General features: G+C 59.2%; 1 protein-coding gene across 1 annotated transcript in view; it reads right to left on the reverse strand.

Annotated features, from left to right (window-relative positions):
* Positions 1-25,539, reverse strand: part of POLRMT (RNA polymerase mitochondrial) — a 28,254-nt gene extending 2,715 nt beyond the window's left edge. Inside the window, exons 1-14 of the mRNA XM_029051152.2 lie at positions 25,431-25,539; positions 24,038-24,133; positions 22,925-23,634; positions 21,560-21,690; positions 18,981-19,167; positions 16,154-16,303; positions 15,293-15,457; positions 8,487-8,657; positions 7,565-7,804; positions 4,993-5,781; positions 4,703-4,825; positions 3,616-3,738; positions 3,318-3,494; positions 663-749 (exon numbers count right to left, since the gene is read on the reverse strand). Of these exons, the coding sequence (XP_028906985.1) occupies positions 663-749; positions 3,318-3,494; positions 3,616-3,738; positions 4,703-4,825; positions 4,993-5,781; positions 7,565-7,804; positions 8,487-8,657; positions 15,293-15,457; positions 16,154-16,303; positions 18,981-19,167; positions 21,560-21,690; positions 22,925-23,634; positions 24,038-24,133; positions 25,431-25,539 (3,258 nt within the window). The remainder of the gene's footprint in view (positions 1-662; positions 750-3,317; positions 3,495-3,615; positions 3,739-4,702; positions 4,826-4,992; positions 5,782-7,564; positions 7,805-8,486; positions 8,658-15,292; positions 15,458-16,153; positions 16,304-18,980; positions 19,168-21,559; positions 21,691-22,924; positions 23,635-24,037; positions 24,134-25,430) is intronic.
* Between the last annotated feature and the right edge of the window lie 1,002 nt (positions 25,540-26,541).

Raw genomic sequence — 26,541 nt, forward strand, 5'->3', positions numbered from 1 at the left:
ACGATACTACGGTCGGTCTCCGGTTAAGCGCTTACTACGTGCCGAGCGCCGTTCTGAGCGCCCGGGTAGATACGGGGTACTCGGGTTGTCCCGCCTGAGGCTCGCGGTCTTCAACCCCGTTTTCCAGATGAGGTGACCGAGGCACCGAGAAGTCAAGTGACCTGCCCGAAGTCACACAGCTGACAGGTGGCGGGGCCGGGATCCGAACCCATGACCCCGGAGTCCCCGACCCGGGCTCTCCCCACCGAGCCGTGCCGCGAGGTGGCGGGCCGGTCTCCGTGAGACGCGGATGGGCTAGGAGCCCGGGAGCCGCCCCCGGGAGCGGGAAGGGGGTCGGAGTCTTCCGATCCCCAGGAGCCGCCAAGAAGGGGGAGGAGAAGGCGGTCGGGGCGGGGGCGGGCCACGGGCGCGGGCGCTCCCTCTCATACTCTCTCTCTCCCCAATTTAGGAAAGACCAGAGCAGGCGGGCCCCGAGCTGGCACCCTGGCCTTCGGCACGCAGAGCCTCCCTCCCTCCCTCCCTCCCTCCCTCCGGGCGGGCCGGGCCCTAGGGCGAGCCGGGGCCCCGGGTGGGGCTCGGCACCCCCTGCTGGCTCGGACAACAACTGCACCCCCGTTCCCTCATCTCCTCAGAAGGGTCGGCGGCGGCATCGGGGCCTTTACCTGGATCTCCCTGGTTCCCGTAAACATCTCCTTGAGGCTGTTGAAGACCTGGTGGACGAGGTAGTGCGAGGCCTCCCATATATAAGCCTGGAAAGAGGCAAGCGGCAGGTCACGGGGTGAGGAACCCGGGGGGGGGGGGGGGGGAGAGAGAGGGAGGACCGTCTGCGGTGACCTCCCCCGGGGGCTGAGGCGCGAGGGAAGGGAGAGGAGGTGGAGACCTCGGCCCCCCTCCGATCCCGAAGGTCTCCCGGTGCTTAAGACAGGCGGAGAACGAGTCATCGGCCGGCGGCCCCTCCGCCGCGGGGAAAGCGGAAAGCGGCAGGCGAGACTCTTCGGCGGCTGCGGCTCCCCGAAGGCACGGTCTCTCCGTTGGGGGGCGGGGGGGTTAGCTGGGGTGACGAGCACCCGGGGGGAAGGAGGGGCGCTCCGAACGGGGCCTAGTTTCGGGGGAGCTGACGGACCCAGGAGGCTCTGCCGAGCGACTGGCCTGGCATCCCCACGGGCCCAAACGGAACGGGGGCAGAGGATGCCAGACTGTAATTCAGTCGGGCCCAACGGGCCGGGGGCGGGGTGGGAGGGAGACGGTGCGTGCGGAGAGGGGGTGCCGATCTGTCGAGGCAGCTCTAGGGGGGCGGGGAGGGACGAATGACGTGCCGGCCGAGCACGGTCGGGGAGGCGGATCGCCACCCGTCGTTCATTTGGACCGGGAGCGTCACACGGGTCAGGGACTGTGTCTGACCCCGATCGACCTGCATCCACCCCAGCCCTTAGAACAGTGCTCGACGCACAGTAAGCACCTAACGGATACCAGAATGACGGTAACGGAACTCAGAACCCGAATGGGGCCGACGGCGTCTCCGGAGCCGAAACCCCGTGCGTCCGGATTCGGCAGATTCCGAAAATTCACCTTCTCTGGGCTCTGCCGGGATAACCGCCTCTTTCGGGGTGGAGTTAGGAATGAAGGTAAAACCTTACATGAGGGAGGGATGGACACGTTAGCTATTCATATGAGTGGCGATAAAATCAAGAAGGCCCTGCAATATCGTGCCAGCGGGGGAGGGGGGGGGAACAGGACGGGACGACGAGGCGACCAGAGAACGGCTCTTACCCGATCCCACCCTGCCAGGATGAGGGGCACCGGGGAAAACGGCGTGGCCTAGTAAGGAGCAGCATGGCCTAGTGGCAAGAGCACGGGCATGGGAGTCGGAGGACGTGGGTTCTAATCCCGGTTCCGCCACTTGTCTGCTGGGTGACCTCGGGCAAGTCACTTCACTTCTCTGGGCCTCAGTTAGGACCTCATCTGTAAAACGGGGATTATGCCCGTGAGCCCCACGTGGGACAACCCGATTGCCCTGTATCTAACCCGGCCCTTAGAAAAGTGCCTGGCACATAGAAAGCGCTTAACAAATACCGTCATCATTATCACTCAGCGCTTAGAACGGTGTTCGGCACAAAGTGCTAAACAGATAGCACAATTATTACTGGGGGGTAAATACATGGAGGGGGAGCAGGAGGGGAAAAAAAATCAATAGGTTCAGGAGGGATATAAGTTCGGGGCCGAGAACTGGGAAGGTGGGGGGAAATCTCAGGGATGAACGGCAAAGGAGGGGAAAATGGGACAGGCCTGCCCCTGCCCTCGTTGTGGGAAAGGATGGAATCCTGCAGAAGTGGCAACGGGACCCCTTCCACCTAATGATTATAATAACTGTAGTATTTGTTAAGTGCTTACTACGTGCCAGGCACTGTAGTAAGCGCTGGGGTGGATACAAGCAAATCGGGTTGGATACAGTCCCTGACCCACGTGGTCTCAGAGTCTCAATCCTCATTCTACGGATGAGGTATCTGAGGCCCAGGAAAGTGAAGTGACTTACCCGAGGTCACACGGCAGACATGTGGCGGAGCCCGGATTAGAACCCAGGACCTTCTGACTCGCAGACCTGCGCTCTATCCACTGCAGCGACGACGAGGCCCTACCAAGCACCGAGGGCCGAGCCCCAGCGGCCGGAGCCCCAGCCCGGCTCCAACTGGGGAGGCCACCCGCAGTTACCACAGCCAGGCAAGATGACCAACCGCCGGGCCCCGATGGCTTACGTCTGCTAACTTCTAACTGTCCCGTGCTGGCAACTCTCGCACCACCCCATCGCTCCCGTGTCTCTCCCCGAGCCCGGGACACGCTCTCCGCACCCAGAACCCACTTAGCTCCTGCAAACCACGTCCCTCCTCGAAAGTCTCCTCCAGTGTGGCCGCTTCCTCCCAGAGGCCTCCCCCGATCGCACGTCCCCCCTAAATGATGGTACCCGTTAAGCGCTTACTATATTCCCCGCCTGGCCCCATCCCCATCCTCCTCAGCCTTCACCGAGTGAATCCGGTTACTTGTGTCTCCCTGTACGTATTCTCTCATTCCGCTGGGATCTGCTCAATTTGTCTACTGTCTCTGCCAGAAGAGCAAAAGCTCCCCCAGGGCAGGGCCTGGGGCTTTTCCTTCTCTCGCAAGTGCCCCCAGGGCTCCAGGGAGGACTCTGCCTGCAGCTGTGGCTCAGTAAACACCCGGTAGGCGACTGGGGGAATCGGGGAAGGCTTCTGGGAGGGGGCGGATCCCAGGGTGGGTCCAGGCCCGGAGGGAGAGGGAAGCCCCCGCGGCCCACCCCGGCTCACCTTTGGGAACTCAATCTCCTTCAGGCGCTTCTCGATCTGCAGCCGCCCGCCGTAGCGGGTCACCCCATACACCACCGTCATGACCGTCTGCTTCACCAGCTTGCGGTTGACGTAGCCCTCCAGGACCTGGGCCGAGTGCACCCCCTTCTCGGCATCTTTCTTCCGGTACTGCTCCACCTGGCGAGACGGGTGGGGTCAGCTCCGCGGGGAAGGGAGGACGGACGGCCCCGGCCCTCTCCCCGCGGGAGCCCGGGATCCGGGAGACGGTGGGGCCGGGAGGGCGCCGAGCCCGCCTTACCTGCTGCGCCACGCCTTCGTACACGTCCTGGGGGGTATCGCAGGGCATGAGGTTGACGGAGGTGGCGCCGATGACGTCCCGGCCCAGAGCCGCGTAGTGCTGCAGCCCGTTGCAGGAACCGTCCTGGAGGGAGAGAGCGACGGGCGCGTGGAACCTCGGCTATTAAAAAGGTGCCACTGGGGAGCCGGGGGACCCGGCGAAACTCCAACGGCCCACTGACCCAGACCGGAAACGCCAGGCAGCTGGGGGGAGAGGACGGTCCGGCCCCGGCCACTGGGGGGGGGGGTGTCCGGCCCGATACGGCACGCGGGACGGCCGGAGAAGGGGCCGGGCAAACCCGGGAAAGCTTCTCGGGGGTGACGGCTTTGACCGGCAAAGGTGCCAGGAGAGAGGGAGGCGTGGGGGCGGGGAAGCTGCCCCGTACAGAAGGGACAGGCTGGGGGAAAGGCCGGGCGCTGAAGAGCACCAGAAAGAGGAGGAGCTGCACTGAGGCAAGCTGGGCCGGTGGGAGGGTGGGACCAGCTGACCGGAGCTTCGAGGGCTGTAGTGTAACGCCACCGCCCGTTGGCCACAATGCCCACCTTGGGTGGCGCCGAACGGTACTTTACTACCCAGATCCGCCGTCTCCTACGCAGGAGGAGGGAAGCTGCGGCCTGGAAAGCTGATTCGACCCGGGCCGGGGGAGGGGACGCGCGGGGTGGGGCGCGCGGGGTGTGGTCAGCTCCGCCCTCCAGGCCCTCCTTTGGCTCGGATCAGATCAGAGCCATTTGGCCGAGGCAGGTCTCGCCCTCACTCCGGGCCTAGCCGCACGCAACCCTCACCACCCTCTGCCCCACTCCTTCCCCGCCCCCCCACACCCTGAAAAGTCTCTTGCTGAGACCATCCGATCATATAACGGGATGAGGAAAATCCTCTGAAATGGCCTCGTAAGCCCAGGCTGGAGGAGGAGATGTGAGCAGGGGTTTGGGGGGTGGGGGGGTGGGGAGGAGAACGGAAAGGGAGGGAAAGGGTTTCGGGGGCCTGAGCTGAAAGGAGGCTGAAAGGGACCCGAAGTCCTCGCCTCACCACCCCCGCTCCCCAAACCCACCTGGTGGACGGGGAAATGCGAGATGTACGCCGCAGGGTCTGGGGAGCGGATGGCCCGGGCGATCTCCATGCAGCACGCCAGGACCTGCCAGGGATCTTCCATGTCCATCCACCACTTCTTTCCCTGGAGAGACGGGGACAGACGCAGACCACACACACACACACACGCACAGTCCCAAGGCCGTCACTCACCAGCGCTTAGTACAGTGCGTTTCCCGGATGCCATCAGACACCCCCCGCCCCCCCCCCCCCCCAAAAAACCCACCCGCCCCCTCGGTGGACGTGACCTACCGTCATGGGGCGGTCGGCCGAGTCCAGGATGTCCTCCAGGATCTCGTTGGCGTAAGCCAGCCGGTCCCGCAGGGACTGCTTCTTCTTCAGCCCCGTCAGGTTGACGAGGTGGATCTTGAGCCAGTCTAGGCCGTGGGGCCCCAGGGGCTTGCCCTCGGCAAAGAGCAGGAGGGCCCGGGTGTAGTCGCCGCCCAGATGGTTGAAGTGGGGCGGGCAGGGGTAGGTGCGGCCCCGGAAGTCCATGTTGTGGGGGAACCAGAAGACCCGGTTCCGCAGGTGGTGGGCGATGGAGAGCTTGTAGAGGGCGTCCACGCGCAAGCTGTACATCTCGGCGGCCACCTTGCGGCTCTCGGCGATCTCCCGCAGCAGCGCCGTCTTCTTGGACGGGGGGTCGCCCGGGGCCAGCTGGAAGACGGGGACCGGCGGGGCTTCCGAGAGGGGCGGGGGCACGCCCAGCTTTTTGCTGCCTTTGGCGTTGAAGACCGAGATGATGAGGTCGAGCACGGGCCGGTTCACCTTCCAGGCACAGTTCCCTAGCTGGTTCAGGGCATCTAACATCGAGTGCAGGTTGGTCCTGGGGCAGCGGTCCAGCAGCTGCTGGTGCTGGACCGTCCCTTCCAAGCTCCGCATCAGCTTGGTGGGGCTCAGGATGTAGGCCCCGAAGTGGGGCGAGGTCCAGGGCACGGGAGGGCAGAGCATGGGCATCACGGTGGCGTCGAAGGTCAGGCTCGTCTCCCGCGCGTCGACGAGGAGCTGGTTGTACGTCGGGTGGGGCCTGATGAAGCCGATCTGGCGGGGCCGGTGGAAACGGGTCCCTTGAAGCACTTGCTATCCACCCCAACCACGGCCCCACGGCACCGACGGGCACGTCCCTAATTTCTTTTCACGTGTGTCTCCCCCCTCTAGACTGGAGGTTCCCTGTGGACGGGGAACAGGTCTACCAACTCGGCTTTATTGGACTCTCCCAAGCGCTCAGTCCAGTGCTCTGTAAGCTCGTGTGGGCGGGGAATGTCTCCGTTAGATTGTTATACTGCCTCCCAAGCGCTCAGTCCAGTGCTCTGCACATAGTAAGCGCTCAAGAAATACGACTGACTGAACCCAGTCAGCGCTCAATGAACGTCTCCGACTGTTCGAATAATACGGGCAGAAGGTCACGGTGGAAGCCGGGAGGGCCCCGAGACGGCGGCTGGGTGGGGGGCGAGGAGCCCAGTTGGCCCCAGGCCACGGGAGGATTGGGCTGGCATCCCAGTTCTGCCGACGACCCGCTGGGGGATTTGGAGGCCATGGAATGGGGCTGTTAATCCTCGCCTCCCAGGGACTTCGGCAGGACACGGGTAACCGAGGTGGATAATAAAAAGCCGGACGGAAACTGTGACCCCTAACGGCACTTAGGCACAAGCCTTTAGACTCGGTTGCTTCCCCTCCCTGTCATTCACTTCAGTGTCTTTTACTCTCCCGCTCAAGTGAAAAGCCCCCTGAGGGCCGGGGTGGTGTCCACCACCTCTATTGTACGCTCCACGCGTTTAGCACGGGGCTCTGCCCCCGGGAAGCCCTCCCTACATATCACCGATTGACCGATCGATCGACGGATACCCTAAAGACCCAGTTAGCGCTCTTGAATGGTCTCACGAAAATGGGGCTAGAAGCAAAAGGGCCCGAACCAAAGTCCGGGTGCCCACGGGAAATACCGTTCCCGAGGTCCAAAACATTGACCAGAACCCTATGACGGCATTTCGAAAAAGCAGTGAGACACCTAAACAGCCCAACTGTCCTCCCCACGAGCTGAGTGGACACTGATTTGCTGCTTGCCTCAGTCCCGACCTTTCAGCGCACCTAGCTGAACTGCCCGGACAGAAGCACTCAACGCTCTTCTTTGCAACCCTCGACTCCAAGAGCCATCTGATTGCGCGCTCTCCTTCTCTCTCCCCCTCTCCCCCCGCCAGCCAAGGGCTACTTGCATTTTGAGGTTTGCCTTGAGCTCATGATGTCTTATAATGCATCTGTCTGAGGGCTCGCTAGCTGCTTCAACACAAGGCTACGGCCTCCATCCGCCACCGGTCCCGGTCCCCTCCGCTCCCTGGGAATGGTGGGGAACACCGGCCCCTCGGGGTCCCGGCTCTCTGCCGGGACTCGAGAGGTCTGGGCAGGGCAGGAGAGACCGCGGAACGGGGGGGGCCGACCTGTCTGTCAACCAAACGTCCTTATTACTGCATTGGGGTAGACAGAAGCTGATCAGATTGGACGCAGTCCCTGCCCTACATGGGGCTTGCAGTCTAAGCAGGAGGGAGAACAGGTATTGCATTCCCCTTTCACAGATAATGAAACTGAGGCCCAGAGAGGTGAAGTTACTCTCCCAAGGTCACACACACAGCAGGCAACTGGCAGAGCGGGGAGGAGAACCTTCTGACTCCCAGGCCTGGGCTTTTCCCACTAGGCCACGCCGCTCCTCGTGAGCTTACTGGGTGACGGGCCCTGCGCTAACCGCTGGAGAGTGCACGACCCAACCGGGAGTCCCGCCTGCCCCTCCAAACCCCCTCCCCTCAGAGTCTCAGTGCCTCCCACCCGCCGGTACCTGCCGGTTGCTGCGGAAGGAGTAGACGTGGTACAGGATGGGGATGAGCTTCTTCTCCCTCTGGGAGGTGAGGAGGTTGCTTGGCATCTTGATGGACTGCACCAGGATCTCCACCAGCTGGATCCCCAGCTGCAACACCACCGTGTGGGGCCAAGACATGTTCCAGGGGCTGGAGGAGAGGCTGGAGGCCGCCTTCGACTCGAGGGCCTCCCAGTATTCCCGGGGGAGGTAGTGGTTCGGCTGGGGGACAAGGAGAGAAGCCGTTGGGGTGGAGGTGGGGGCCGGGGGTGGGCTCGGAGGGCCAGCCTCCCTCCCCGTCTCTTCACCGGAGCTGCCCGATCCCGTCGAGGGGGCCCAAGACACCCTTCCGGGGACCATGCGCTGCGTTTTTCTTTTTGAGAGTATTTCTCGAGGGCTTCCTGTGTGTCGAACACTACGTCCGACCTGTTTAACTTGTATCTACCCTAGCGCTTAGAACAGTGCCTGGCACGTAGTGAGCGCTTAACAAGTACCGATATTATCATTATTACCATTATTATTACCGTGCCAAATGCTGGGGCAGATACAAGTTAATTAGGTTGGACCCAGTCCCCGTCCCGCGTGGAGCTCACAGTCTAAGTAGGAAGGTGAACGTGCATCGCGTCCCCATTTTGGAGGTGAGGAAACGGAGGCACAAAGGAGTGATGCGACCTGCCCAAGGTCACACAGCAAGCATCTGGCAGAGCCGGGGTTAGAACCCGGGTCCTCCGACTCCCAGGCCCGTGCTCTTTTCACTAGAACACGCTGCTTCTGCTGGGTTCCCTCGACTTCCCTCTCCACTGATCCTAATCCCCTCCGGAGAGGTCCAGGAGGGTGGAGGGGGTGGGTGGGGGTGCGTTGGGGCAGGGGGACGGGACACGTGACACAAAAGGCGGAAACCCACCTGGGTATCCTTGGCCAGCAGGTGGACGTACTGCTTGTAGATCGCCTGGATTTCGTCTACCACGTGGCTCTGAATCTGCTTCTGGATCTTGTACAGTCTGTGCACTTTCGCGCCCAGGTTGCAGGCTAAGGCAAACAGCGTGTCTCCGTGCGGAGGTAAGGTGGAGAGGGCCTAGTGCGGAGACACAGACCCAGAGAGAGAAGAAATGTGTCCATCATTTATTGTTGTACTGTACTCTCCCGGGCGCTCAGTCCAGTGCTCTGCACACAGTAAGCGCTCAATGAATACGACTGCATCAAGTGAACACGGTGAGCCGCTGGCAGGCTTTACAAGCTCCTCCCCGCCAATCCCTGGTCCTGCTGTTACCCCAGGACTGGGCCCCGGCTAATAATGATAATTATGGTACTTGTTAAGCACTTACTATGTGCCAAGCCCTGTTTCTCAGCTCTGATTTAATCAGGTTGGACAGAGTCCCTGTCCCACAAGGGGCTCCCAGGCTTAAACCCCCATTTTACAGATGAGAGAACGGTGGTCCAGAGAAGTGAAGTGACTCGCTCAAGGTCGAACGGCCGACATGCTGATCCCGGCTCTGCCACTCGTCTGATGTGACCTTGGGCGAGTCACTTCACTTCTTTGGTCCTCGGTTACCTCATCTGTAAACAAGCAAATTCGTGAAGCATTCCATATTTTTACGCTCTGGGCATGTCACTCCGCTCCTCAAAAACCTCCAGCGGTTGCCTATCAACCTTCGCACGAAACAGAAACTCCTCATTCTTGGCCTCAAAGCTCTCCATCCCCTTGCCCCCTCCTACCTCACCTCCCTTCTGTCCTTCTACTGCCCATCCCGTACACTCCGCTCCTCTGCCGCTCACCTCCTCACGGTCCCCCGTCCGCGCCTGTCCCGCCGTCGACCCCTGGCCCACGTCCTACCGCTGTCCCGGAATGCCCTCCCTCCTCACCTCCGCCAAACTCACTCTCTTCCCCTCTTCGAAGCCCTACTGAGAGCTCACCTCCTCCAGGAGGCCTTCCCAGACTGAGCCCTCCTTTCCCCCTGCTCCCCCTTCCCCCCCGCTCTTCCCCCTTCCCCTCCGCACTGTGCTCATTTGTATATATTATTTATTACCCTATTTATTTTGTTAACGAGGTGTATATCTCCTTGATTCTATTTATCTTGATGATGTTGTCTGGTTTTGTTTCGTTCTGTTTTGCTCTGCTGTCTGTCTCCCCCGTTTTGACTGTGAGCCCATCACTGGGCAGGGACCGTCTCCATCTGTTGCCAAATTGTACGTTCCAAGCGCTTAGTACAGTGCTCTGCACGTAGTAAGCGCTCAATAAATACTATTGAAAGAATGAATGAATGTAAAAACGGGGACTAAAACTGTGAGCCCTATGTGGGACGGGGACTCTGTCCACACTGATGATCTTGTATCTACGCCAGCACTTAGAACAGCGCTTGACACATAATAAGCGCGTAACAAATACCATCATTATTACGTGGCAGAGCCGGGATTAGAACCCAAGTCCTTCTGACTCCCAGGCCCGTGCTCTATCCACCCAGGCTCGCTGCTTCTCAGATGTAGCTGGGTTTGGGCCCCTGCCCCAGGGGTCCCGGCCAGGGCCCAGTGGACCCAGTGGCCAAGGAGAGGACGGCCACCACTGCCAAACGGCAGGGCCCCCATGGACCTCAGCCTGGCTCCCCTGCTACTTGGGATGGACGAGGCAGGCTCTGCCCCGCAGGCTCCAAATGGCCTGGACCTAGGCCGTTTGGCTAGCTTAGGATCTGAAAGGTCTGATTTCATAACTGTGCTATCGATCTGTTAAGCACTTACTTTGTGCCAAGCACCGTAGTAAGCGCTGGGGTGGATACGAGATAATCAGGGCCGGCATGGGGCTCACAGTCTAAGTAGGAGGGAGCACAGGTATCCAATCCCCATTTGGCGGATGAGGGAACTGAGGCACCGAGAAGTGAAGTGACTTGCCTAAGGTCACACAGCAGGTAAGTGGCGGAGCCGGGATTAGAATCCAGGACCGCTGACTCCCAGGCCACTTTCCCAGTGGCTCTTTCCACCAGGCCACGCTGCGATTCTTCTTAACACTGGGACCTCCTTCCGAACCAGCCTGGGCCACCTTTCCCAGTCCTTTTCCCAAAGGATTCCCGAGCAGACACACGGTGAGGCCCCCGGGGAGGAACGGCCTGTGCGTTCCTGACCTTTCTGTACCTACGGGGATGTTTCCGGAAGCCCTGAGGACAAGTAACTGTGACCTACTCCCAAGACCCCTCGCAGGGGAAAAGAAGATGTCAAATCACTCAACTGATGACATCGGCTGGAGCACAGCCAATTTCAGGGGGAGGAAGTGGGCAGGTCAATCAATCCTATTTATTGAGCACTTATTGTTTGCAGAGCAGTGTACTAAGCGCTTGGGAGAGGACAGTATAAAAGAGTCGGTAGATGTGTTCCCTGCCCACAAAGAGCCTGCAGTCTAGAGGCAAAGAGGAGGGAGCTAGAGAACCTGTAAACATCCCGGCGGCAGGAAGTGAGGGGGCTTTTCCACCAGGGGATTGGAGGTCCGCAGGGGGAGTTATAAAGGATGTCCGGAATGGAAGACCCTGTTTTGCTTTCGAGGTGCCCCCTCCCCGGCTGGCTGAGGCCAAGGAGGGCCCTGTGGATGGCGTGACCCTTTAAAGCCCTCTATCAGCTCGCCCCCTCCTACCTCACCTCACTGATTTCCTATCACAACCCAGCCCGCACACTTCGCTCCTCTAGCGCCAGCTTACTCACTGGGCCCCGATCTCCTCTATCTTGCCGCCGACCCCTTTCCCAGATCCTCCTTCTGGCCTGGAACTCCTCCCCACCCATATATGCCAGACCACTGTCCTCCCCATTTCAAAGCCTTATTAAGGTCACATACCCCCCAGAACATCTCCTCTAAGAGACCTTCCCAGATTAAAGCCCTCTTTTCCCTGGCTCCCTCTCCCTCTGCGTCATCTACGCACTTGGACCTGTATCCTTTGGCCATTCTCTAGTCGCCCGCCCTCAACCCTGCAGCACTTATGTACGTATCTTTAAATTCTATATTACAAATCGTTTATATTAATGTCTGTCTCCCCTTCTAGCCCGCAAGCTTGTTGTGGGCAGGGAACGTGTCCGCGAACTCTGTTGTACTGTAACCTCTCAAGCACTTAGTACAGTGCTCCGCACGTAGTAAGTGTCCAATCCCATTGATGACGATGACGACGGCCGGAGGGGAAACTGCTAAGGGGAGTAGACCGGTGTCTCGGGGGAGGGGGCGGCGGTGGGGATGTCTGCATTTATTCAAGGATCTGATTGGGGAGTTTGCTGCTTGCGTGCTCTATACCGAGTAAATACACAAGTTAAGAGAGAGTACCTGAAGATTCTGAATGTGGTGAACCTCCCCAATGCAACGACCCCGGTCACGGGAGGGAGGGAGCTGGGCTTTAGGCATCTCTCCCAGTGGCAGCTGGCAACCGTATCTACTGAACCCTCACTGTTTCCCGTGCGGGACGGGACGGCAAGCTAAACTGGCAGCAACCTACCCGGGCACGCTTAGGAGGCACCAGCAGGAAGCCCTAGGAGTGTCCCCATTATGGAAGGAAAAGGCTGTTTAATGTCACAGCCTCTGTGGCTCCTGGTCCATGGTGGTCAGTGGGGGAAGGGGAGCGAGCGGTGGAGAGGGAGAAAGTCTCAGACGGGACTGGCCACTGGGCCCGACCCAAGGCAGGCCCTACTAGGGAGTTCGGTTGGCCCAGACAGAACGGCATTTCACCTAAAACTGCACGGATCCTACACGGCTGCTTAGATGTACCCATCACGCTGTAAGCTCCTTGAGGGCAGGCTTCACACAGGTCTACTAATTCTACAGCGCTCTCCCACTAGGCTTCGAACAATGCTCTGCACACAGTAAGTGCTCCATAAATCAACTGAGCAAGTAATCAATCAATCCATGGTATTTGTGGAGCACTTATTCATTCATTCATTCAATAGTATTTATTGAGCACTTACTATGTGCAGAGCACTGTACTAAGCGCTTGGAATGTACAATTCGGCAACAGATAGAGACAATCCCTGCCCACTGACGGGCTTACAGTCTAATCGGGGGAGACAGACAAAACAATAGCAGTAAACAGAATCAAGGGGATGTACATCTCATTAACAAAATAAATAGGGTAATAAAAATATATACAAATGAGCAGATGAGCAGTGCTGAGGGGAAGTGAGAGGGGGAGGAGCAGAGGGAAACGGGGGGGGGGGGGGGAAGGGGGCTTAGCTGAGGGGAGGTGAAGGGCGGGGTAGAGAGGGAGCAGAGGGAAAAGGGGAAGCTCAGTCTGGGAAGGCCTCTCGGAGGAGGTGAGCTCTCAGGAGGGCTTTGAAGAGGGGAAGAGAGTTAGTTTGACGGAGGTGAGGAGGGAGGGCGTTCCAGGACAGTGGGAGGACGCAGGCCAGGGGTTGCCGGCGGGATAGGCGAGAACGGGGGACGGTGAGGAAGTGGGCGGCAGAGGAGCGGAGCCTACGGGGTGGGCAGTAGAAACAGAGTAGGGAGGAGAGGTAGGAGGGGGGCAAGGTGATGGAGAGCCTTGAAGCCTAGAGTGAGAAGTTTTTGTTTCGTGTGGAGGTCGATGGGCAACCACTGGAGGTTTTTAAGAAGGGGAGTGACACGCCCAGAGCGTTTCTGCAGGAAGATGAGCTGGGCAGCGGAATGAAGAATAGACTGGAGCGGGGAGAGACGGGAGGAAGGGAGATCAGAGAGGAGGCTGACACAGTAATCTAGCCGGGATATTACGAGAGCCTGTAGCAGTAAGGTAGCCGTTGGGGTGGAGAGGAAAGGGCGGATCTTGGCGATATTATAAAGGTGAGACTGACAGGTCTTGGTAATGGATTGGATGTGCGGGGTGAACGAGAGAGACGAGTCAAGGATGACACCGAGGTTGCGGGCTTGAGAGACGGGAAGGATGGTCATACCATCCACGGTGATAGGAAAGTCAGGAAGAGGACCGGGCTTGGGAGGGAAGATGAGGAGCTCAGTTTTGGACAAATTGAGTTTTAGGTGGCGGGCAGACATCCTGGTAGAGACGTCTTGGAGTCAGGAGGAGATACGAGCCTGAAGGGAGGGGACGAGGACAGGGGCAGAGATGTAGATCTGTGTGTCATCTGCATAGAGATGACAGTTGAAGCCGTGAAAGCGAATGAGTTCACCGAGGGAGTGAGTGTAGACGGAGGACAGAAGAGGGCCAAGAACTGACCCTTGAGGAGAACCAGGAGAGGACGGAGTCCATGAAGCCAAGGTGAGATAAGGTGTGGAGGAGAAGGGGATGGTCGACAGTGTCAAAGGCAGCTGAGAGGTCAAGGAGGATTAGGATAGAGTAGGAGCCACTGGATTTGGCAAGAAGGAGGTCACGGATGACCTCTGAGAGAGCAGTCTCGGTAGAGTGGAGGGGACGGAAGCCAGATCGGAGGGGGTCCAGGAGAGAATGGGAGTTAAGGAATTCTAGGCAGCGAGTGTAGACGACTCGTTCTAGGAGCTTGGAAAGGAAGGGTAGTAGGGAGATAGGGTGATACCTGGAAGGGGAAGTAGGGTCGAGAGAGGGGTTTTTTTTAGGATGGAGGAGACATGGGCATGTTTGAAGGCAGAGGGGAAGAGGCCATTGGAGAGTGAGCGGTTAAAGATAGAAGCTAAGGACACTTAACTGTGTGCAGAACACTGCACTAAGCACTTGGGAGATTACCAAACAACAGAGCTGGAAGACACGTTCCCTACCCTCAGGGAGTTTCCAGTCTAGAGGAGGGAGCTCTCAGTGACAGGGACATTGAAGCCTAGAGCAGGAAGAGAGCTCAGAATCAATCGATGGTATTCACGGAGAGCTTACTGTGTGCACAGCACTGTACCAAATGCTTGGGAGAGTACAGAACAACAGAGTTGGTAGACACGTTCCCTGCCCACAGTGAGCTTTACAGTCTGGAGGGGGAGACAGACATTAACAGAAATAAACAGGTTATAGAAAACGCCCAAAGGGCACAGCCCAAAGTGGATAGACGATGCAGACGGGAGAGGGGGTTGGGGAAAATATGTTTTAAGAGGGGAAGGCCTCTGGGAGGAGATGTGACCTTAATAAGGTTTTGAAGGTGGGGAAAGTGGTGGTCCGGTGTATATGGAGGGGGAGGGTGTTCCAGGGAGGATACGGGAAAGGGGTCGGCTGCGAGATCGATGAGATCGGGGCACAGAGATCAGGCTGGCGCTAGAGGAGCGAAGTGTGTGGGCTGGGCTGTATTGGGAGATCAGTGAGGTGAGGTAGGAGGGGGCAAGCTGATTGAGGGCTTGGAAGCTGACGGTGAGGAGTTTCAGGTGGCCACCAGGCCTAGTTCCCCTGGCTCCCTCCCCACCGCCATTATCCACGAAAAATGGGTATCCGTCCTCTAGACCGCAAGTTCAATGCGGGCAGGGAACGTGACTGCCAACTCTGTAGTACTGTACTGTCCCAAACACTCAGTACAGTGCTCTGCACATGTTAAGTGCTCAATAAATACCCCCGATGATGACGCTGTCGCTTTGTAACGTTCTCCGGGGATGTGCCGGGGGATCGACCCCAGTAGACAGTAAGCTCCCTGTGGGCAGCGTCTGCCTCTACCAATTCTAATACACGGCACTTTCCCAAGCGCTTAGTCCAGTGCTCTGCACCCAGTCAGCCCTCGATAGATATCACCGACTGATCGATAACCCCCGCACCGCCCGACAATCAGGAAGTTCTCCGCCAGGGATTCGAGAGTCGGCCGAGCCCCTCGGCTTCTTACCTCCATCATGGTGTCCACATACTGGGTGTCCTTCAGCAGACACAGGTAGGGAAACAGGTTGAACCGGTTGGCCTGGCTCGTGCTGGCCAAGTAGGTTTTTGTCTGTCGCAGGGTCGTGCGCAGGGACTTCTTCCACTCCTGGCGCAGGGCCGTCAGGAGCTCCCGCTGCACGGGGGCAAAGCTCCGGGTCACCCCACGGACGCCCGCCCCCCACGCTACCACCCCCGCCTGCCAGAGCGATCCAAAACCCAGGCCTCTCGTCCCAACTCGCTCCTGCCGTGATTGCGTTGGTCACTCCGGGTGGATGTGGACCGGACGCGTGTCCTGCTCCTCCCCGTCCCCGGTCAGACCGGGAGCTCCCCGAGGTCAAGGTTCTATCTTGGACCTCGAACACCCAGGACAGTGCTGTGCTCGCTAGGATGCCACCCCGGGCGGGGTGTGGGTTTGGCCTGCGTGCCCCCATTTTGGACCTCCTCCGGCCTCGGGGCACAATCAGGCCCTCTGCCAGTGCGAGGCGAGGCTGCTGTGCTTGGAGGGAACCGTCTGTGAGGCACTGGGACTACAAGCCCCACAAGCCCACAGGAGACAGCTGCGCATGCAATGCTCGCGAAGCATCCGGGAACGCCCTGTCCCGCACCTGCGACACCCGCCCTCCTTCTCTCCTCCCTCCCTCCTGTCCTGCTTAACAGGATGAGGCTGGAGCCCGATCTCGGTGAGGGGTGGAGCAGCTTGGGTGGGGGATGACTCCGGAGGGGAAAAAAAGACGGTCTCCCTCCGGGGATTTCTGGAAACAGGCCTTCTTCGGATCATCGAACTGCCTAAGGACTTTGGGGCGAATAGGGGGCCCGCCAGGGTCCTTACCGCCTGGACGGTCCGATCTGTCAGAGGTTTGGCCTCTTCCACGGAACTGATGGTGAGGGTGGTGGCCCGCTCCACTTTCAGTTGCTCCTGGAAGCCCTTCTGCAGCTCGTTCACGGATAAGGGCAGCTTCGGGTAGGACACCGGTCCCTTCTGCGCAACGACCGGCACAACAGGGGAAGGGGGAGAAAAGAGGGAGCCTTATACTTGGGCGGGGCCAATCCGTCAGGGAGCCCCAACCCCATTCGCATCCATTACCTCCTTAAAAATAAGGGGGCACAGAGGCCTAGAGAAGTTTCTGTTCTAAGTCGCAAAGACCGAGGCCCCCACTCCAACCTCCAGGAAGCGTTCCCCGATTCACCCACATCGACTCACTCCCAACACGACCGTCTGCCAGGCTACGTGGATGTGGGGAGAGTCTCCCTCTCCTCTTTCTCTCCTGTCAGGCTGGGGGCACCCTGAAGGCAAGGACCAGGTCCACTCTCCGGCGTGGATCCCTCGGTGCCTTATAGAGGGCTCAGTTCTAACGGGGGCTCATGCAAGAGAATCATTATTAATGCATTATTAATGATACTAATGATATCGATGATGATGACAAGAACAAGAGTGGCACTTGTTAAGCACTTGCTCTGTGCCAAGCGCTGGGGTAGACACAGGCGATGCAGATCGGACGCAGTTTAGGGGAAAGGGGGGGCAGGTAGCGAATCCCCATTTTACGGAAGGGGAGACCGAGGTCCAGAGCAGTAAAGCGACCAGTCCACGGTCACACAGCAGGCAAGCGGCAGGGACCGGGACGAGAACCCGGGTCCTCTGACTCCCGGGCCGGTGCTCTTTCCACCGCCAATCCCAGCCCGGGGCGCTCCGCACTAGATCGCACCGCCCCGGCACCGATTCTCCATCTGGCTGGATCCCCCCGGTGCCGACGAGCTCACGTGACCCCGGCATCTGTCACGCCCGGGGGCTCGAGGACCCGGAAGGAGGGAATCTCGTCTCCCTTACACCCTGCGACTCGGCCGCCCGTGTCGGCGCCACGGCAACCCAGTCCTTGGTTTCTCCCGGCCTCCCAGAAGCAGGCAAGCACCCACCCGCTGACAGCCCGGGCTCTGAGTCCTGGATCGGAGCCGATTCCTCCGAAGCGGCTCTGCTCAAGGGGGCCCCTCGCTCCCCCGGAGGGGCGGGAGGGGTTGGGCAGCGCGGCCCGGAGAGCTGCAGGGCCGCCCAACTCTTCGGGCATGTTGCGGGCCTTGGTTTCCCCAGGAGAGAAGGGGAGGCAGCAGGGCTGCTCTGAGCCCAGGAACTGGGTTGCAAAACCTGAAGAACGCGGAGGAAAAACCAGACGAACTATGAAACCTCTCCAGAGGGGCCCGGGGCTAGCAGCCGAGCGCGGGCCGGGAAGGGAGGGCGGCGGGAGGGTCGGTGCCAGCTCCGGGCCCCACCCCGGGCCGTGAGTCGAACGATGCGATATCCCTGGGACCCTAGAGTGAAGGGTGCTTTCAGGGCTGTCCCAAGAGGGGAAGGGGGGGTAGGACCCGCCCGGCTACAATCAAATCAAATCAACGGCAACCCGTCCGTTCGACCTTCCGCAACATCCCTGAAATCCGTCCCTTCCTCTCCATCCGAACTGCTACCACGCTGATCCGAGCGCTCGTCCTACCCGGCCCCGATAACCGCATCTACCTCCTCGCTGACCTCCCAGCCTCCCGTCTCTCCCGACTCCAGTTCAAACTTCACTCTGCTGCCCGGATCATTTTTCTACAGAGAAGCAGCGCGGCTCAGGGGAAAGAGCCCGGGCTTGGGAGTCGGCGGTCACGGGTTCTAATCCCGGCTCCGCCGTTTGTCAGCTGTGTGACTCTGGGCCAGTCGCTTAACTTCTCTGTGCCTCAGTTACCTCATCTGTAAAATGGGGACGAAGACCGTGAGCCCCATGTGGGACGACCTGATTACCCTGTATCCCCCCCCCCCCCCCGCGCTTAGAACGGTGCTTGGCACGTAGTAAGTGCTTAACAAATGCCATTATTATTATTATTATCGTCACTACAAAGACATTCAGACCACGTCTCCCCACTCCTCAAGAACCTCCAATGGTCACCCATCTGCTCCACATCAAACGGAAACTCCTCATCATTGGCTTTAAAGCAGTCGATCACCTTGCCCCCTCCTATCTCACCTTGCTACTCTCCTACTACAATCCAGCCCGCACACTTCGCTCCACTAATGCCAACCTTCTCGCCGTGCCTCGATCTCGTCTATCTCACCGCCGACCTCTCGCCCACGTCCCGCCTCTGACCTGGAACGTCCTCCCTCCTCAAATCCGTCAGAAAATTACTCTCCCCCACTTCAAAGCCTTATTGAAGGCACAACTCCTCCGAGAGGCCTTCCCCGACTGAGCCCTCCTTTCCTCTTCTCCCACTCTGTGTCGCCCTGACTTGCTCTATTTACCATCGCCGCCCCCCCAGCCCCCAGCCCTTATGCACAGACCTGTAAGTTATTTATTTTTATGAATATCTGTCTCTCTTTCTGGACTTTTAGCTTGTTGCGGGCAGGGAATGTGTCTGTTTTATTGTTGTACTGTCCTCTCCCAAGTGCTTAGTACAGTGCTCTGCACACAGTAAACGCTCAATAGTTACGACTGACTGGCCAAGGGCCAGGGATCAGAAACGGCACTTTCCCCGTAACTTCCCCGGCACCGAGCCTGCTGCTCTGCCCAAGTGGACGCCTGGTCGATACTGCTCACGGCGATGCCGTGGTGAGGCTGGGTGGCCACTCTCAACTGGGGCAGGCAGAGGTGGAAGGAGCGCCCCGAGGAAGGTTCTGGGGGGTGGCGGATTACCTTAGCGTAGAAATCTCTGAGCAGAGGAGACGTGCACAACTCTGGCGGGGGAGGAGGGGGTGGGGCAAAGTTGGGGTCCACCTTCCTGATGGCTGTCAGCACCATTTTCTTTTGGTCCTGGAAGTACCGCACATCTTGGAAGAGGTCCTTCAATTGGTAGCCTCTATCTTTCATCTGCTGCAAGCAGCTGCGGAAAAGGAGGGGAAACGACTTAATTTGGGGGGTGGGTCGGGGGGAGAGGAAGACAAGAAGAAAGAGTAGAAAAAGGAGGAGGAAGAGGAAAAGGAGAGGACGGTTGTCAGCCAGCATTTGGGGCCTCAATTTCCTCATCTGCCAAATGGGGATTCAACACCTGTTCGCCCTCCCCCTTAGACCGTGAGTCCCATGTGGGACAGGGTCTGTGTCCGACCTGATCATCTTGGATCTTCCCCATCGCCGCGTATAGTGCTTGGCCCATAATGAGTGCTTAACACAAATCCCGCCATTATCATCGCTGCTCCAGGTTCAATCTATCATCAAATCCTGTTGGTTCTACTTTCAGGACATCGCTAAAATCCGCCCTTTCCTCTCCATCCAAACGGCTACCAAGTACGTCCCTGGCCTTGACTACTGCATCAGCTTGCTTGCTGACCTCCCTGCCTCCTGTCTCTCCACCCCTTCCAGTCCATACTTCACTCTGCTGCCTGGACCAATTTCTACCAAAATGTTCAGGCCATGTTTCCCCACTCCTCAAGAACCTCCAGCAACTGCCCATCCACCTCCGCATCAAACCGAAACTCCTTACCCTCGGCTTTGAAGCGCTCAATCACCTTGCCCCCTCCTACCTCACTTCACTGCTTTCCCACTGCGGCCCACACCGCACACTTGGCTCCTCTGATGCCAACCTACTCACTGTACTTCGACCGCGTCTATGTGGCCGCTGACCTCTCGCTCATGTCCTCCCTCTGGAACTCCCTCCCCCTTCAGATCCAACAGGCCAACGGTCTCCTCACCTACAGAGCCTTATTAACATCACATCTCCTCCAAGAGGCCTTCCCTAAGCCCTCATTTCCCTACTCCCTCTGCGTTGCCCTTGCACTTATACCCTTCATTCACCCCACCCTCGGTCATACAGCACTTAATAATAATAATGGCATTTGTTAAGCGCTATGTGCCAAGCACTGTTCTAAGCGCTGGGGAGGATACAAGGTGATCAGGTTGTCCCACGTACGGCTCACAGTCTTAATCCCCATTTTACAGATGGGGTAACTGAGACCCAGAGGAGTTAAGTGACTTGCCCAAAGTCACACAGCTGACAAGCGGGGCTCTTTACACTTATGTCGGTACCTGTAATTTACTTTAATGTCCGTCTTCCCCTCTAGGCTAAGCTCTTTGTGGGCAGGGAACATGTCTACGAAATCCGTTACACTGTACTCCCAAGCGCGTAGTACAGCGCTTTGCACACAGAGTGAGCATGGCCACCAGAAGCAGTGTGGCCTACTGGAAAGAGCATGGGCCCGGGATCTCGGAAGACCCGGGTACTAATCTCGGCTCCGCCGCTTCTCTGCTGTGTGACTTCGGGCAAGTCACTTAACTTCTCTGCGCTGCAGTTACCTAACCTGTAAAATGGGGATTAAAGCCGTGAGCCCCATGTGGGACACGGACTGCGTCCAACCTGATTACCCTGTATCGACCCCAGCGCCTAGTACAGTTCCTGACGCTTAATAAGTCCTTAAATACCGTAAAAAACTAAATAAATACAATTGATAGATTACATTTCCCAGCCTGAGGGTCTGTTTGTTTTCCCCCTGGTGGACCCTGGAGTGAATGAAAACCCATAAGTTGGGGTCCTCTTTGCCCACGGGGGTGACTAGGGAAGCACAGAGAAGTTGAGTGACTTGCCTGAGGTTACACAGCAGACAAGGTAGGAATGTAGCAGAGGGGCAGGGGAGGGAAGAACGGCAGATGGAGAAGGGAGATGGGAAAGGAAGAATCTCACAGAAGACTCTATGCTGTTATGACAAGACAGGCTGAGACTACCAGAAGCAGGGCACGGTTCTAAGTACTCGAAGAGCATATGGAAGAAATATAAGGCAAAGAGCTCAGTCCTCGAAGATTCCCTCCCTAAGCCTCACCTTTCCTCGCATACCTCTCTAGACTGTAAGCTTGTAGCGGGCAGGAAATGTGTCTGCTATATTGTGCGAAGCGCTGAGCACAGTGCTCCGCACACAGTAAGCCCTCAGTAAATACAACTGACCGACCGACTTCCCCGTCAGCCACATTTCAGTTTAATCCTTTGTTTCTGTGACTTTTTTGGGCATCTAAAGCTCCAAACACTTACTCTTCTGTCTACTGTACAATCGACAACGTGTATCTGGCTTCCTCCAACTGTAAACGCCCCAATGGCGGGGCCCGTGTCTTCATCTTCTGTTGCTAGGCTACCCAGGTGTCCAGCACGGAGCTCGCCGGGTGCTGCGGCTGACGCGTTTCCTATCTTAGCGGTCGAGGGAACGGCTTCCCGGTCATCACCCTGTCCCTAGGCCATCTGGGGCTCAGTGCTCTGTCCGCGACCCCCCCCCGGCCCCCACCCCTGACGTTACCTCGCGATGAAACTGGCGTCGGAGTCCCTTCGTCCCAGGCACTCAAGGGCAGCGGCGTAGGATTCAAGGTTAGGGGTCAGGCTTGCCTCCCACAGCATGGAGAAGACTTTGCGGATCTGAGGCAAGGAGCCCTGCAGAACAGGCAAAAGAGCTCAAACGTTCTCCCGACCCTCTCCCCCCGCGTACCTCCATGCTTCACCTTCAGAACCCGGGGACCCCACAGATCGGAACGGTGGAAAGAGCCTGGGCCCGGGAGTCAGAGGACCTGGGTTCTAGTCCCAGCTCCTGTCATTAGCCTGTGCTGTGACCTCGGGCAGGTCGCTTCACCTCTCTATGCCTCAGTTACCTCAACTGTAAAATGGGGATTCGATACCCGTTCCCCCTCCTACTTAGACTGTGTACTCTGTGTGGGACAGGCACTGTGTCTGACCTGCTTATCATGTATCTTCCCCTGGGCTTAGAACAGTGCTTGGCACAGAGCAAGTACTTAACAAATACCGCTATTATTATTACTATTAATAATAATATTAAATTGTGACCAAAAAGAACTTTCCAAGGAAGAGGCGGGCCCCCTTGCTGCCATGGCCAGACGGGCCACCTTTTTCCCTGGAAGGAGAGGAGCCACCGGACACCACCTCCCTCTAGGAGGGTGGACGGTCCAGGCCGGGAGAGGAGGTGGGGCGGCCCTGTGTTCCCGTCAGCACAGTAGACGACAGGCAGGAGGACCCTGAGCAATGGCCGACAAGCAAGTCCGCACCGACCGAGAGAGAGCTTTGTACAAAACTGAACACCGCAGACCAACCAAGCCTCTTGGTTGCAGCGTGGCTCAGTGGAAAGAGCACGGGTTTAGGAGTCAGCGGTCACGGGTTCTAATTCCGACTCCGCCACCTGTCAGCTGTGTGACTTTGGGCCAGCCACTTCACTTCTCGGTGCCTCAGTGACCTCATCTGTAAAATGGGGATCAAGAGTGGGCGCCTCACGTGGGACCACCCGACTACCCCAGCGCTTAGAACAGTGCTCGGCACAGAGTAGGCGCTTAATGGATACCGTTATTATCACTACTATTATTGCAAACCAAAGTCCCAAAGAGACGGGGGGGGGGGGGGGGGGAGCGGCGGAACGTAGCCCAGCTAACTTCCAGGGAAGGAGAGGCGAGGGGGGCGGGGAGGTCCCAGTTGGGCCGCAGGGCCTCCAGGCAGGGGCGAAAGGCCCACAGCCGACTTCCACGTTTGCCGGAAGGGAACGGTCTCCTCGGGGCCTGCCAGCAGGAGGCTTGAAATGAGGGAGCGGAGGAGATGGGGCAGGCGGGCAGCCCGGACCTCCGCGCCGGGGCTCCGGCTCCCGGGAGGGCCGGGGAGACGTTACCTTCTTGGCCCAGCCCCGCAGGAGGGTGTTATACATGGGGAGGGTGAGCAGCTTCTGGCGGCTCTGCCTGCAGTGCTGCTGGTGCAGGATGATCTGGGCCTGCTCCAGCTGGCCCGTGAAGACGCAACACTCTAGGTAGGCCAGGAAGTTCTTCTGGAAATTGGTGCAGCGCTCCTGCTGGGCCGGCCCCCCGTGGCTGGCCTCCGCCTCGGCGGACTGCTCGGGGAGGAGTCTATCCACGAACTCCTCCCGAAGCTGGTCGCGGGATACTGGCGGCTGGACGTGGGCCAACTCGGCAGCGTCAGGAGACACCCCTTCCAGGTCCCCGGAGGGTCTGGGGAGATCCAGCGAAATGTCTCTGGGGGGAGCCAAAAAAATGTCTTGGGGGGGTCTGCGAAACTTCTTGATCACTTTTATGTTTCTCACCGGGCCCAGCTGGTGCTGGGCCCTTAGCTTGGCTTCCAGTTTCTGCTGTCTCTTCTGCATGACCGTCTTATCTCTGTTGAGCTTCTTTTCCCAGCGACCGGGGAGACCGGAGCCCGCCTGGGCCGTGCCTCCTCCGCCCACCTCTCCTTTGTCTCCTCTGGCAGCCAGGCCCGCAAGGTGGAAGTTGCTCTCTCTGCTGCCCCTCAGCGGGGCCAGCTCCACTCGATTCACCGTCACCTCTGACACGAACTCTGCCTGCAGCTGTTTCACCCGGGCCTCCAAGACTGGGAGGGGAAGGCAGAGTGAAAACCCCTCACCCCGCCACACCTAGCCACGTGCGGTTCGGCCAGCTTCCCACCCTACATCCTCCCCACCCGCGTATCTGACGCGGGAGAGGATCCGGGGAAGCCCCGGGAACAACCAGCGCTCCCTAGAGGGGGCCTCGAGTCAGGTCAAGGGCTCAGGAGGGTCCCGGTTCAAATCCGGGGGTCTGGCCTGATCCCGGTCTCCACTAACCTTGAGGTCGAGGAGTTGCCGCTCGGTCATCATCTTGGGCCAGAGACCGAGCAGTCCGGTCTCTTTCGGGACCCGGGAGGGGAAGCCTTTGGAGCCGTCACCCACGTTCTCCGGCGGGGGGGACGGCGGTGGCTGTTTCCCCTACTGACCCCAACCCTGCATCGGACTCACCCTCCAGCAGTTCCACTCGCCCCCCGTCTCTCCTCCTGTCCCGCTCTCTGGTGCTCGCCGACGAGGACCTCCTGACCCAGGCCCATACCCTTCCTGCTGAAAGAGGCAGACGGCTTAAACGGCGCCAGGCCGTGATCAGCTACTTCACTCTCCCGGAACCCGCGGGGTGCTAGGCGAAGGGGCCGGGGGTAAGACGCTCACGACCAAAGGAGGCCGGGTAAAATTCCGCTTGACGGGCTGGGATCCTGTCGGTGTGGAGCCCCCGCCTTGCCCTCTGCTCCTCCTCCCCTCCCCGCCCCCCTCTGCTCTTCCCCCTGCCCCTCAGCACTGTGCTTATTTGTATATATTATTTACCACCCTATTTATTTTGTTAACGAGGTGGCTATCTCCACGATTCTATTTATCTCGATGACGATGTCTTCTTTTGTTCTGTTTTGCTTTGCTGTCTCCCCGGTTTAGACTGCGAGCCCGTCACTGGGCAGGGATCGTCTCTATCTGTTGCCGAATTGTACAGTCCGAGCGCTCAGGACAGGGCTCTGCACACAGTAAGCGCTCAATAAATACGATCGAACGAATGAACTCAACTGCCGGCGAGTCCTCTGACCCACAGAGGGCTCGGGGCCGGTCGGCGGAGACCTGAGGAAGAATCACGGGTCTCCGGGGGCTGAGGGCCAACTGGCGTAACGGATCGAGCAAGAGGCCTGGGTGTCAGAAGATCATGGGTCTCATCCCGGCTCCGCCACTTGTCTGCTGTGTGACCTGGGGCAAGTCACTTCGCTTCTCTGGGCCTCCGTTCCCTCATCGGTAAAATGGGGATTCGGATCGTGAGCCCGATGGGGGAGAGGGGCGGGGTCCAACCCGATCATCTTGTCTCCACCCCGGCATTTAGAAGAGGGCCTGGCACGTAGCGAGCGCTTAACGAATACCATCGTTATCATCATTACTGTTATTTTAGGACTCAAAGGTCTGCGGGACCCCCGAACGCTATGGGTACCTGACGGGAGGGGCGGGGGTGGAAAGAAGCAGCGTGGCTCAGTGGAAAGAGCCCGGGCTTAGGAGTAAGCTTGCCGGCTGCGTGACTGGGGGCAAGTCGCTTCACTTCTCTGGGCTTCTCCTCCGGAGAAGGGGGATGAAGACTGTGAGGCCCGCGTGGGACAAGCCGATCCCCCTGTATCCACCCCGGCGCTAAGAACAGTGCTCGGCCCATAGTAGGAGCTTAACAAATACCAACATCATCATTATTATTATTATTATTAATAAAGGACAGAGGTCTTTGAGCCGGGGAGGCTACAGGGGGAGTGGAAGGCCAGACGGCCTCGGCGGGGTGGAATCTGCGGGGCCTCCGGGTCAAGGATCCCCCAGGCCCGGGCGAGCTCCCTCCCCTCCTCGTTACCTTCTCGGGTGACGGGGCGGCGGCAGCAGGGGCAGCTCTCGATCCGCGGGATCCAGCCGAGCCCCGCCGCCCCTCGGCTCAGCGCCGCGTTGAGCCGTAGGACCGACATTCCCCCCCCCGCCCTCCCACCTCCACGAGGCTCCCTAGGCCGCCATCCCGCGGGTGACCCCGGCGCAGGCGCAGTCGCGCTCGCCTTCGCGAGAGCCGCCGGGAAATGTAGTTTGGCGGGCGGAGGCGCCCCCCGGGCGGGGGACTTCAATTCCCATGGGGCCCCGCGCCGCCGCAACGCCGACTTCCGGAGTGCCCCGGGCGGGCCGAGTCGCCTCGGCAACGAGAGCATCACCACCTCGGCGAGGAGGAAAGGGGAAGGACCGGCCCGGGTGTTGTCGAGGGGAGGGGGCACGACGCCCCAAACCCCCTTTCCCCCACGGGCCCCTTAGATCCCGGGAGTTTCCCGGACAGGGTGCTCTCAAGGTTGGGGCGACGGGATCAGATCGCCTTTATCCCCTCCCTATCGTCCCTGCTGCCTCTGCAGGTGGTCTCCGAGAAGACCGTCCCCTTGTCCGTTTCCTTCCCCCGTCCCCTGGGCGGAGGAGGGAGGGGGAGGTCCCAGGTGGCCCAGCAGAGGGCGCTCGCCTCCCACGCCGCGGCCCCGGCGGCCATCCGGGGAGCCGGACCGCTCTCCCTCGTCCTCTCCCCTCCGGGGGTGGCGGGGGGCTCGGGCTGAACCCTCCCTGCCGACCTCCCCGCCCCGCCCCGTCCCGCCCCAGTGTTCCTGTCATGATAAAACGGGCGAAGGGCACGAGTCCCAGGGATGCTGGACTTTTTGCCACTCGTCAGCTGTGTGACGGTGGGCAAGTCACTTCACTTCTCTGGGCCTCAGTGACCTCATCTGGAAAAGGGGGATGAAGACCGGGAGCCTCACGTGGGACCACCCCGATGAGCCTGTATCCACCCCAGCGCTTAGAACGGTGCTCGGCACGTAGTGAGCGCTTAACAAATACCGACATTATTAGCGTTAGAGGAGATGAGGAAATTCTGAGTGGGAGAATTACGGGCTCTGCCAGGAAAGTCTTCGGGTTCCTGTCACCTTTCCTTTCTTCACCCTAAT

This window comes from Ornithorhynchus anatinus, chromosome X1 (genome assembly GCF_004115215.2).
Source record: "Ornithorhynchus anatinus isolate Pmale09 chromosome X1, mOrnAna1.pri.v4, whole genome shotgun sequence".
NCBI classification, from domain to species: domain Eukaryota; kingdom Metazoa; phylum Chordata; class Mammalia; order Monotremata; family Ornithorhynchidae; genus Ornithorhynchus; species Ornithorhynchus anatinus.